At 36.2% G+C, this 13,643-nt stretch overlaps 1 protein-coding gene across 2 annotated transcripts in view; it reads left to right on the top strand.

Moving 5' to 3' along the window:
• Window positions 1-13,643, top strand: part of atr (ATR checkpoint kinase) — a 65,244-nt gene that overhangs the window by 27,775 nt on the left and 23,826 nt on the right. For both annotated transcript variants that reach the window (XR_012391287.1, XM_691071.10), the window contains exons 20-29: window positions 1,846-1,939; window positions 2,029-2,154; window positions 2,645-2,851; window positions 3,304-3,417; window positions 6,149-6,264; window positions 7,693-7,813; window positions 7,895-8,032; window positions 8,787-8,994; window positions 11,223-11,395; window positions 12,356-12,520. Coding sequence is in view for 1 of the 2 variants with exons in the window: in XM_691071.10 (XP_696163.5) it covers window positions 1,846-1,939; window positions 2,029-2,154; window positions 2,645-2,851; window positions 3,304-3,417; window positions 6,149-6,264; window positions 7,693-7,813; window positions 7,895-8,032; window positions 8,787-8,994; window positions 11,223-11,395; window positions 12,356-12,520 (1,462 nt within the window). In the remaining variant the exon portion in view is untranslated. The remainder of the gene's footprint in view (window positions 1-1,845; window positions 1,940-2,028; window positions 2,155-2,644; window positions 2,852-3,303; window positions 3,418-6,148; window positions 6,265-7,692; window positions 7,814-7,894; window positions 8,033-8,786; window positions 8,995-11,222; window positions 11,396-12,355; window positions 12,521-13,643) is intronic.

The raw sequence follows: 13,643 nt of genomic DNA, 5'->3' as shown, positions 1-13,643 counted from the left end.
AAATGCCAACATTGGCATGAAATACACATTGTCTCTGGGAAGGAAAAATTCTCAAAAAATGTAGTGTTTTATTCACTTAACAAGACACATGATTTGCTTAGGGGAGAGTAGTTAATACACAAGTGAATGCAAACCTTCTTGTAAGTATCTGTATAACAAAAATAGATTAATTAATCTTATATTTATTGTAATATCAGAGCCCATCTTGTGTTCTTGTAATGATGTTTTACTAAAACACAAGTGAAGTACAAAGCCTACTGTAACCTACATTTGAAGTCATCATATGTCAAATAATGTACATAGCTTATGTTCAACACATTCTTTTTGGCATCTCAACTACTTTCCTTTCGCACAGCTTTAAGATGCCATGCCCATTTTCGGGACATTTTGGGGCAATTCCTATGCTTATTGGGAAAGACTGGCATGTGCTTTCAGTTAAGACAACAGGATTCACTTGGCTTGGGTGGTATCCAAATTTTGGTATCGTCAAACCTCCTCCCTATTTTACCCCGGTAACCGGAATCATCGTGCATAATTAAAAAAAATTATGACGTAAGGCTCAGACAACGTCACCAAACTGTTGGCTTGTGCCTAAACCATTTTTATAAACTGAATATCGTATATGCGATCTTAGGTTCGCGTTCAACTGTTTGTCTTGTTTGTATTCTTCTGCGCGGGACGCTCTCTCTCGCACACACACACACACACACACACACACACACACACACACACACACACACACACACAGAGAGAGAGAGAGAGAGAGAGAGAGAACCAAGTGACGCACAGCACCTCTCTCTCTCTCTCTCTCTCTCTCTCTCTCTCTCTCTTTCTCTCATTCACACACACACACACATAGAGAGAGCATTGCTCGCTCGGGAGCAATATTGAGACGCGCGCCCGCTCCCTTTCAAATTACACCAGAGTTACCGACCGCTCCAGCGCTTTATTCTGAAGTTTATTCCCGCACTGCAAGAAATCTGGTCGGCTCCCGCGGTACAGCAGTGGGAATGCAGACCTATAGTTCATATTTACCATGTCTCCCTTCTCGTTCGGTCGAAACCGGAAATACTACCAAACTGCAGGTCACTTAATGGCGCCTCGCCACCTCACCTCTCCCTTCCTCTCTCTCTTTCTCTCCTCCACACTTTCCTTTCATGGCAATCACGCATAAGTATTAGTTGGCATTAAATAAGGGATATTTTATATTAAATACTTGTCTCCTATTTAAGTGCATTGTTTTTTATGACGGTGTATTGTAATTGACACTGTTGCTATTTTTAGATCCCGTAGTATTCCATATTACCACCCAAGCCTAGGATTTACCATTCTTAAAGGAACACCCCACTTTTTTTTTTTTTAAATTAAATTAAATTAAATTAAATTAAATTAAATTAAATTAAATTAAATTAAATTAAATTAAATTAAATTAAATTAAATTAAATTAAATTTTTTTAAAGACTTTTACAATTCTCATAGTGTTAAACAGTTAACTTTAACCCTTTATGAATTCATTCAGCTTATTTCTTGTTCTGCCAGGGTCGCATTTAGCTTAGCATAATGAATTGAATCAGATTTGACCATTGCATTTTGTTCAAAAAAAGAATTTAAAGCTGAAGTCTGTTGGAGTGTTTCTTTTAGAACACATGCAAACTATTCTGGGAACATGTATAAAAACATGTGAATCTGGAGTAGATTGTTCTTTGGACGTTTCTTAAGAAGAACTCTTAAAAAGATATTGATGAATGAGGCCCGTTGACATATTTATGTATCTCCAAATATTACAAAAACATATTCTTTAAATGTATTTGGGTAAAATCCTTTATATACAATTTTCTCGTCTAGGGAGGAAGTTCAAGACTTTCTTCATGAAATCTATTTCCTTCCTGACCATCCAGAACTGAAAATCATTCACAAAGTCCTTCAGGATTATCGTAAGGTACAACCTAAACAAACCAAATGAAGCATAACAAACGACTTAAAAGTGCACTGCACAATTTGACTTTTGACTCTTTTATTGAACAACAGCAAACCTCAAAGAGCACTGACATGCAGGCAGCGCTGCAGCTGTCCATGCGAGCTATCCAGCATGAGAATGTAGACGTACGCATCCATGCACTCACCAGCCTGAAGGAGATGATATACAAGAACCAGGTCAGACCCCTAATAAATAAATCTCCTTATCTTGCCAGAAAGTTTACCAGCTTGTTTGTTCTTCCTTCTTTGAAAAAGTAGAAAATATAATGATTTTGTTAAAGACCGTGAGACTGTAAATCAGTAATAATCATTTCAATGGCAATAACAGTGGATTAAAGGTAAAGTTTACCAAAAAAAAAAAAATCTGTCATTATTTACTCACCTTCGACTTCTTTCATCTGTTAAACACAAAGGGAGATATAATGCAGAATGTTGGACAGCCTTTGACTTTTATGCCATTCCATGCCAGCCATTGATGTCAATTGAGGCTCCAACATTCTTCAAAATATCTTATTTTGTGTTCAACAGAAAAAAGAAATTCAGAACCACTGGAGTGTGAGTAAATGGTGTGTACATTTTGATTGGTGAACTACCCTTTTAAAAGCAGATTTTGATGGGCAATGCATCATGTGACAAAAAAGGTTGAGCGTGTGTTTTGTTTGTGCAGGATGCTCTGCTAAAGCATGTTTTGGACAGTGAGATGGTGGAGCCGGTGATCTCTCAGTTAGTGACGGTGTTGCTGCGCGGCTGTCAGGACGTCAATACTGAAGCCAGGCTTTTGTGTGGGGAATGCTTGGGGGAACTGGGAGCCATTGATCCTGGGCGACTGGACTTGTCACCGGCTGACACTCAGGGAACTGGCTCTACGTTTGTGGTGAGACATTGCTCAGAGAGCATTGCAGTCAAAATATTGACATTCCTGTTGCAAGGGATGTACAGTGTCAAGTAAGGAATATAGATGACCAAGCATCGCAATTTGAAATGCAAGTAACTTTTTAAATGAATTACAAAGGTTAGCCATTGTGCTAATAAAATGTGCTCATGATTTGCATGAGCTGCTATGTTACTGTGTTAACATAGGTTTGTAAAGCATGCAGGTGCATGATAGCGATATGCTTTTAGCTTTAACAAAGATAATTAGCATTTTATTTACATAGTGATGACTAGGAAGTATTATTTTACATTTGAGTATTCAATATCTCTGTCTGAATTGTGTAATGTAATATAATGAAATAGATTACATATTGCAATACATATCACAGAAAAGCAAAAATATTGCAATGTATTTTTTCAGACCTAATGAAAAGTGTATCTTTACGCTTTTAGAGTGGGATTGATGATCCAAACTTTGCCTATGAGCTGCTGACAGAGCTGACCAGGGCTTTTCTGGCCTATGCAGATGACGTGAGAGCTCAAGATGCGGCTGCATATGCTATGCAGGTATGCTATGAGATCTTTAGCAATTAATCAGGTTTTGCATACTAGCTTGTTATTTGTGTATGTTCCACAGTGTAAAAGATCTAAATAAAATTTTTACAATATAAAACGGATTATTTGAAAAACAGGACCAATAACTTTTATAACTCAATATTGAAGTCAGAATTATTAGCCCTCTGGTGATTTATATATATATATTTCCCAAAGGATGTTTATTGAAGTGATTTAAAGTTTTTATTATTGTTTACATTATGATTATCTACATATTTTTTTCCCCAAAAGATACTAGTATTCAACTTAAAGTGCAATTTAAAGGCTTAACTAAGTTAATTAGGCAGGTCATTGGTCAATAAAACAATATCCTGGTTCTTTAAATATTTAAAGGTGCAGTTGGTGATCTGCCAAAATGCTAACCGCTTACCATATTATCTTTGGACGGCGGGGAGGGACTATGGCTGTTTCTCAATATGCTTTCTTCAGTGGTCTTGCGTCCTCGTGTTCTCGTGCAACGTCATCATCAGCTGCCAAAGTTCAGTTCCAATACTCAAGACCGCAAGTACGGAGGACGCGTGAAACTTTCCGGATGTGATCTTGATATCGAGGACGCACTGATGCAGACTTGAGCACCGAACTCGCTCTGGAAGTCCCAGAAGTCATTGCGACTGAAGGTGGGAAGTGCAGCATTTCATTTAGATGTATTATTAAAGTTCAGAGATATCATTTATTTACCTCAAGAGTTTCCGTAAAGGAAACGGTGAAAGTAAACATTACCATGAACATCTTAATAAAGGAATAAACACATTAAGGGTGTTTGTTTGCTGAAATTGGTATTAAAATCTGTTTTATTTATATTGTGCAGAGTATATTTATAATTTTTAATGCAAAGTATGTATTTTTAAGAGAGGAAAAACAATAAATCGTAGTATGGATGCTTTAATGTTTAAATCATTTCCATTTAAAAAGCGTGAAGGTCACATAAAGACCGGTCTCCACAAGAACGCAAGTCCGTTCTCTGCGTTCTTGGAATTGAGAAACAGCCTATGTTTCAAAGCCATGCCTTCTGAAATCGTGAGCGTTAGCATTTGGTTGGCAGTGTGCAGGAATTTCACTTATTACTAAGCCACACTTACATGCTATTTCAGAGCGAATATTCAGAGTAGCTGTCATTATTCAAAGATGAACCAATGTGACTATAAAAGCTTCAGCTCAGTAAAGCAGGCTATGCATAATATTGCTATTTACTTATTTATTTATGTTTTGTTGTTAAATTAAATAAAAATCAACATTATCGATAGTGTCAAAGGTCCCTTTTGAAACTGAAAATAATCACATCAATCTATCGCCAGAAAGATTTCAGTGGCTGAACAACACTTCTTTGCATTTAACCCATTCATAAGACAACACACTCTACATCAGCTTTGTGGGATTAAAATAGTTTTAATACAGAACATTACCTGTCTAACAGAAATACTTCAGCCATGGTGTCATCCTTTCTTCAGCGTGTAAAAGTAACTCCAATATTGATTCAGGATTTTAAAAAAAAGTTTCAATTTAGCATTTGACTTTACTGCGACTGTAACTGTCTCGTGTGCACGTGCCGCGAACGTGCGGTGCTTATGCAGGCGTGCACATGCTAATGGAGGATATGTGTGAACAGAGATGCGCAGAAGTGCAAATCTACATTTGTTGATAGACAGTTTGGGCTACTTATTAGAATTATGGAATATGTCAGCCTGACAATATTTAATTGGATGAACATTTTTTAGTTTTATACATACAAAAACATTTAGATAACCTACTTTAATCATTGCGATTGGACTGTGAAGAGACTTTTAACTAGCACAACAAAAAATGTTGTCACCTACTGCACCTTTAGGGATAATAATCTTCAGCAGTTTTCACATTTTTATTTTTATCACAGCCACACTAAAAGAAATAAAGAAAAATGGGAAATACTTTGCCAAGTTTTTTTGCTCTGTGGAGGATCACTTGGCAAATATTTGTAAAAAAAATTACAATTTCACAGGAGGTCTAAGGATTTTTCCTTCATCAGTGTACCGGTTTTCTTTTAGAGGCTCTTTTTTTCACTAATTGGTCAGGGTTTGGTAGCCTAAATTGGTTAGGCTACCAAAAGACCATCTGCTGTAATTATGTGAATTTGTTACAAACATGCACAGGGTTCGAAGGTAAGACTTGTAACAAGCTGGCAGTTTAAAAAGTTGTTTTAGGGAGAAAGTCATACTCTTTGAATTTTGAAACTTTGCAGACCTTTACACTGCACACTACATGAATGGTACAGTATAAAAAGCAGAAAAGACTTTAAATGAGATAGATTTAAATGAGATATTTTGAACTTTGGCCCCCTGTTTCTTTTCAGCATTCTTGGAGACCTAAAAGTCCAGTATTTGAAATTGTACGTTATAGTTTCTGTATGTTTTTATTTGCACAGTGATAGTGAACTGCTGTCCCAGCATGAACATTACAGTGTTTTTAGTCTTGGTTCCAAATGAACAGGGATCTTTTGACATCCTTGCTGTCTGTACATGAAAACCTTTCAGTTTATTTGTATGTTGTTTTCATGTTAACTGATTCTTCATGATTAAATTTACGTTTTTACATTATTAACATTTCCAAATAGCAACTGTCATTGATAAATGAAGGATCGTCTGATACCCCTGTCGCAGTAATAGTCATAGATTTGAGGATAGGTAATTTCAGTGGCGTTCTGTTTCAGGAGCTTCTGTCATTATTTGAATGTCGGGAGGGCAGGACTGACTCTTCAGGTCGCCGTCTGTGGAGAAGGTTCCCAGAGCAGGTTCAGGAAATCCTGGAGCCACATCTGAACACCAGGTTTGGATGTCATCATTTAGAATAAAGCCACAGTCACACTGCTCTTTTTGCTCCATTGACATCCATTCAAGCACATGCGAATGTGCCAGCCTGAAAATCTGCGACAAGTTTTACATGTTTTACATGCTTTTTTTAACTTCCCAAAGCTTGGGCAACTCTGACCTACAAATCTGTGATAACTGATTGTTAGGGGTGTAGCAAGATGCTTATTTCACAAGACAAGACACAAGATTGGGTTTACGAGAACGAGACAGGCCAGGATCTTTTTTCCAGTATATGACTGGAAAAAAGGTATTTTATTTAACTGAGGGGAAAAAAAATCACAAAATGCAAAACAATTTAGATGCATTTTGAAAGCAAATGCGAGTGAGTGTTATTTTACTTCTATTTTAATGAATTATATGCAATACAGAACATTTAACACTGCAACATATTTGCTATGAACTTTACCAACTGGCTTCTCCCCTGTACAGTTTTATTTGAGATATCAAACCCCTTTCCACTAATTGGTAAACAATTCATGTATTTTTTGGTGTTTCATTTGAATGTTTCAACTGCAATTGCAGTTTAGCCTTTTCACTTTCATTCAGCAACATTTTGTCCATGCCCCATGACAAACTCTAAGCTACTTTATCAGGGTATTTGCGGGCTCTTAAAATCTCTTAAATTTGCAAACCAAATTTTAGGCCTTAAGAAGTCTTAAATTAACAGACATGGTGTGTTGTCGGTATTAAATAATTTGAAACAGGTCTTAATTTCCCTATGTCCAAGTAAAGCTACCCAATCAGGCCAACGCCCGATTACCTATGGTCCATCTCAGAATTTCTTTCTTTAGTTAGGTTTTTTTTATTGCAAAGAGATACAAATCACAACAGCTGTTTGACATTTTTACAGCAAATCCTCCAAATTAAATTCCCTAATCAGGGAAAGAAAACTACAGCAGCACATCTCTTTATAGTCTTTTAATAATACAAAAACTATTTACAGAAGTAACCAGGCCATTAGAAAAAAAAACAAAAAAAAAACTTTGATTCATAATGGTCTTAAAAGAGTCTTTAAAAGTCTTAAATTTGATTTGAGGAAACCTGCAGAAACCCTGTGTGTACGAGTATAAAGTAGGAACATCAGAACTCACAAGACAACCTTTCACCTCGACAAGAAATGTCGTCACCATTTATTCTCACAAGATCTCATAACACAAGATCTCAACACATGAATGTGTGAGAACAACAGAAGATCAAAATGTGAGCTACGTATAGAAATGTAAATATATATCTATGTAAATATATTATCTTAATTTTAAAGCACCGTCAAACAAAACTTTGCAAGCTCAACCTTTAGTGCGAATGAGGCCCAACTTTTAGTCATGCTGCTTTTCTAGTCTACATCTAGTGTGCATAAAACTCACTTATTTTATTCATCTAAAAGGTATAAGAGCTCTCAGAAGGTGGTGAATTGGTCAAAGTTGAAAAAGCCGATATATCTCAGCAGCCGCGGAAGCAAGTTCTCTGACTGGTCTGCAACATGGGCCGGATATCTCATCAGTAAAGTAAGTGCAAATTCTCACGTTTTCCTGGAGTCTCATATATACAGAAAAAGCTAATTCTCTTTAATCCATTTTGTGTTTTAGGTTAGACATGAACTTGCTGGGAAAGTGTTCAACTGTTGTAGTTTCATCATAAAGCATGATTATAAAGTGACCATATACCTGCTGCCGCACATTTTGGTCTATGTGCTGATTGGATGCACTCAGGAGGAGCAGCGAGAGGTACACATTCAAGCTCTGTTGTTTTCTATATTCTGTAATCCTAAAACAATTCAATTCAATCACCTTTATTTGTATAGCGCTTTTACAATGTAGATTGTGTCAAAGCAGCTTCACATAAAAGATCATAGTAAATTGAAACAGTTTTCAGTGTTTAAGTTCAGTTCAGTTTAGCTCAGTTCAGTGTGGTTTAATAATCATTACTGAGAGTCCAAACACTGAAGAGCAAATCCATCGATGGGCAGCTCTACAGATCCCAAACCATGCAAGCCAGTGGCGACAGCGGCAAGGAAAAAACTTCACCAATTGGCGAAAGTGAAGAATTAAAAAATCTCGAGAGAAACCAGGCTCAGTAGGGCACGAACAGATGTGAGTAGTGTCAGGGGAAGCACGATGTAGGGCTGGGGAATTCATCAAAGGTGATTTTCATGCACATTTTGTCAGTAAAGCTGGTTCTATAAAATGGCAGCATGTGCTTTCAGATAAAACAACATTGTACGAAATTGATTTAATCAGATGTTAATGAAATCAAGATCATTTTTCTGTGCTAAGATTTTGCTTTACATCTCTGGCTCTGTGCTATTAAGGCTGCACATAAAATACCACATTTTTACCATTAGCAATATAAGTAACATTTGTTTTAAAAATCTGCATTAACTGATTCTAATTATGAATTTAATCAATAGCTTGTAAATCGGTAAAATTGAACTAAAACCCATTCTTAATATTAAAACTGGAAATCATGTGCGTCCTGCAGGTGACTGAAGAGATCATGGCTGTCTTGAAGGAGGGTGACCCACGGTTAGTGCGACTGCAGGAAAATGCCTCCAGTCTGAGTCAGCTCAGTACACAGACCGTTTTCTCCATGCTGGATCATCTCACTCAGTGGTCCCGCCACAAACTGCAGACCTTGAGCACCAACAAGCGGACAGGAAAAAATGCCAGAGAACAGCCACCAGCTACAGGTAATGTAGTGACACTTGTGTTCAATAAATGAATTGATTTTTCCATGCTGAAACGTCCCAAGTTTTTGCAAGAACATTCAAACCCTGTGAGTCTTTTTAGGAAATGATAATGACATTTAAAATCCATTTTATTCTATTATAGGTTTTTATAAACAACAGAAAGTGAGGGAAAGTACTTGTAAACGCTGCTTACAAATTACCAATAAAATTAATTAATTCATGAAAATTCTAAGACTCAACTAAGATTCAACTAAATATATTATACCAAAAACGTATAAAATATTTTTTTATTTATTTAGAAAGATATCGATTTTGTGGGATTATTTCTTGTGCTGTAAAATTGTGAACATTTTAAAAAAATTATTTTTATTAAAAAATAGTTTTATGATCACCTACATCAGAGGTGTCCAAACTCGGTCCTGGGGCCTCATGTATCAACGCTGCGTACGCACAAAAACTTTGCGTACGCCAGGTTTCACGCTCAGAATCGCTCACGTTTGGATTTACTAACAATGAACTGAACGTGGGAATGTGCGCAGGTTCACGGCAGCTTTCTGGCAGGCGTACGCACATTTTTTGTGCGTGTCTGTTTTATTTCCATTGGCGACTCCTAGAGGCAGTTGTGTTAAATTCCTCTCTACAAAGTGTCTGATCCTTGCAATGGCAGCTGTATGAGACGGGTTCATATAGTAGGTATGTGAGATTTCCATACCATACAGTTGACCAGCTAAACATTAAAGCGCAAATTGCAGCAGTCGCCTGTTTTCCCAATGTAATCTGAGCTACCTACTGCACGCACATTGCTATAAAGACACTATCTGAAGATGAATTTGCATGCGTGAATCAGAAACATTTCCATTCAATAAATGTGCAAATAAAATATGATGCACAAACTTATTGATGATTCCTACTTGTCTTTCTCTTGATAAATAGTGGGCAAAATCTGATATGTAGCGGGAAAAAAAAAGAAGAAAGAATTCATCAGACGCTGGATTCGAGCCGAGTTTACGCTCGAACGTGTCAATACATGATCTCATGCTGCTTATGAGGTGCGCCACTGAGACTGCTTGGGGTATCGCAACAGTTTTCAGTTATAAACCACACTATTTCTTTTTTAAATGCACTCAGTGCGATGTTCAGACCCAACTGTGTTAACCGTATCAGCTAAACTCTCCCACTCTATTTTTTTCTTTTGTTGTTAATTCCGGAGAACAAACTTGCAAATAACACCGCTTTTCTCCGGTCTACCTCCGAAAGCAGCACCTCCATTTCACATTCTGTTCAAAGTTTCTCTTTTTGCTTGATTTTGCCGTTGCTTTTTCGTTGGGTTTTGCCATTAGCATAGTCATTAGCATATTCATACGGGGGAGGAGGCAGGGAGGGGTTTTGTGCTCGTGCATGTTGCGCTCAGTTTCACGTTCATTCAGATGTACAAAAGAATATGCGTGAGATTCGGCGTACGCACATTTACAGCTTTGTGCGTACGCAATGTTTTAGTAAGATTTCCACGCAAGTCTTCGTACATGAGGCCCCTGGATGGCTGGTGTCCTGCATAGTTTAGCTCCAACTCTCTTCATCACGCCTCCCTGGAAGTTTCTAGTATACCTAAAAAGAGCTTGATTAGTTGGTTCAGGTGTGTTTAATTGGGGTTGGAACTAAAATTTTTTGGACATCGGCCCTCCAGGACCGAGTTTGGACCCTGACCTACATAAACCATTATACCATTATACTCATGGAACAATTTTATTATTGCCGTGTGAAAAACATTTGTACTGAATTAATATATTTGTGAAAACCATAATGTATCTATTTTTGTAACTAATTATTTTGTATTCTGAACGTAAACCAAATAATACTGTTAAAACAGCAATAAAAGGAGAAGGAATGCATTTCCCCCCCACATAATATTTTGACTAGAATGTATGAGTAACCGAGCAGCATGTATTTTGAAATATAGTGTTGTTGTAAGATGCATATCTTCAATAATATTTTTAATTAATTAAAAAAAACCACACAATTTCTTCCAAAAAGGACAAAAACATACTAAATAAGTTTGTATTTTTTTTTTTTTTTTTTTTAGGATTGACGAGCAATTTAACCCAGGAAAATAGTTTAGATTAATGCCTTTTGTCTGTTTTAAAGTCGATGTTACATCTTATCAAATCTTTTGAATTAGTTGATATTAGTTAATATTAGTTGTATGTCTGACTCTTTCTTCTTCCGCTTAGGTCCAGAGAACAGCGAGTATCAAAGTGTAGTAGCTTTCCTCAACAGTATTCCTCAGGATGTGCTGGCCAAGGCCTCCTTCCGCTCCAGAGCTTACACTCGTGCCGTCATGCATTTTGAGTCCTTTATCCGGGAGAAGAAGCAGAACATCCAGGACCATCTTTCATTCCTACAGGTCTTACCACTCCACAGCTTTAAAAAAAAAAAACCTGTTTCATGTACAATATTTCTATTATTACTTATTAAATTACATGTCTAGAAATCATATAAGCTCTTAAAATATCCATATTTTGGTAGGTCCCCTAGAGTTAAAGTTGAGTTTTACCATTTTTTAATCCATTCAGCCGAAGGACAAAAATCTAACTACTCGTTTAATTCAAGACATGATTTGATTATTCATTGAAGATACTGTATTGGACACACAAGACATCTAATCAATGGAGAAGTTTACATCAAAAGGCCAATATTGTTAAAGCAACCACAACTTTCAAATATATGTTTGAAAAGCGCTATTTTAATGTTATCAGACAACAATTCTTCAAAAAACGTTTTGTTTATCAAAAGTAGATCTTAAATAAATCAGTTTTGTATCTTATTTTTTATATTTGATGTATTGTAGTATGTATAATTGTATGTATAAATGTATATTTATTGTTAGAAAACTTCATTATAGAAAATAGTTTTTTTATAAAGCATAATTTTTTTTAGATATAAAATTGCCAGAGATGCTAAAATGCCAGTCAAATCAAAACTCTCTCCATTCAGCCAATCTCTGGGTTTGGGGAGAGCCCTTTTAGCTTAGCTTAGCATAAATCATTGAATCAGATTAGACCATTAGCATTTTGCTCAAAAAATTTCTTTTTTTTAAAATTTCCCTTTTTGCTTGACTCTCCAGTAGTTGCATCATGTACTATGACTAATGGAAAATGAAAGTTGCTATTTTTAAGCTAAATTTGGCTATGGACTATGCTCTTGTACTCTTAGCTACTTAGCTGTCATACCATGACTGTAGCAGTCACAATGTTAATGCCTTTAAGTCTACATGACTTGTAAAATCAGCCTATTTTTCAAAAAAGTGGAGTCTTCCTTTAAGGTTTGTTTTTATGACCTGTCTGTTTTGCTGGCCCTCTTTTAGACTTTGTATGCAGCCATGCATGAGCCAGATGGAGTGAGGGGTGTGAATGCTCTGAGGAAAGAGGAACCGTCGTTGAGAGAGCAGATCCTGGAGCACGAGAGCATCGGGCTGCTGCGTGAATCCACCGCCTGCTATGACAGAGCCATCCAACTCGAGCCAGACCAGGTCAGCATCAACACTTATTCTTGGAGAAAGTTTTGTAGATATCTGCCGCATTCAGATTGGTGTGTGTTTTGGGTGGAAAAACAGACTCAAAGCCTGTAAAGGCTGGTTACCTGTAAACTACACGTGCACTTTCAAGTATGGTAATATTTAAGGCTGCATGATATTAGAAAATCTGACATTGAGATATTTAATTTTTCTGCTTTATACAGTTATAGTCAGAACTATTAACCCCCCTTTTGATTTTTTTTTTATATTTTCCTAATGATGTTTAACAGAGCAAGGACATTTCCAGAGTATGTCTGATAATATTTTTTCTTCTGCAAAATGTCTTATTTGTTTTATTTTGGCTAGAATAAAAGCAGTTTAAAGGTCAAAATTAGCCCCTTTCAAGCAAATTTTTTTGTTCGATTGTCTACAGAACAAACCATCGTTATACAATAACTTGCCCAATTACCCTAACCTGCCTAGTTAACCTAATTAACCCACTAAAGCCTTTAAATGTCACTTTAAGCTGAATACTAATGTCTTGAAAAATATCTAGTCAAATATTATTTTCTGTCATTATGTCAAAGATAAATTAAATCAGTTATCAGAAATGTGTTAAGAAAATCTGCTCTTCGTTAAACTAATTAGGGAAAAAATAAACAGGGGCTATTAATTCAGGGGGGCTAATAATCCCAACTTCAACTGTATGTTACGATGTGAATACAGTTTTACCAGATTTGCATTAAATCTTATTAAATCTGCATTAAATATAATAAGCAAATTACAATCATTGATAAATAAAATAGGGCAAAGATAAAAGTAAAATAAAGCGGTTTATGTTTTTTTCTGGGGAAGTCTAACAGTATTCTGGTACTGAAATTGAATAATCAGCTGTAAATAGCAGTGCATAGTCTTCATTTTATAAATAATTCAATAATGTTAATGTTTGTTGACGTTTCAAATGGTTACAATTACTGAGTAATCCACATTCATAGAACAGATACCTGATTTAAATGTGTTCAGATGCACATCTTGTGACAACCTGTGTGATTATTTTCAATTCCTATCTTTCTGAATTTCAGTCATGTTCTTCATAACTTTTGCCATAGTTACATGTACTGTTGACTAAACCCAGTGT

The sequence above is a fragment of the Danio rerio genome, chromosome 2 (assembly GCF_049306965.1).
Source record: "Danio rerio strain Tuebingen ecotype United States chromosome 2, GRCz12tu, whole genome shotgun sequence".
In the NCBI taxonomy this organism is placed as follows: domain Eukaryota; kingdom Metazoa; phylum Chordata; class Actinopteri; order Cypriniformes; family Danionidae; genus Danio; species Danio rerio.
Note: the sequence above shows the minus strand (reverse complement) of the source record. Positions and strands in the feature narration are given on the sequence as shown.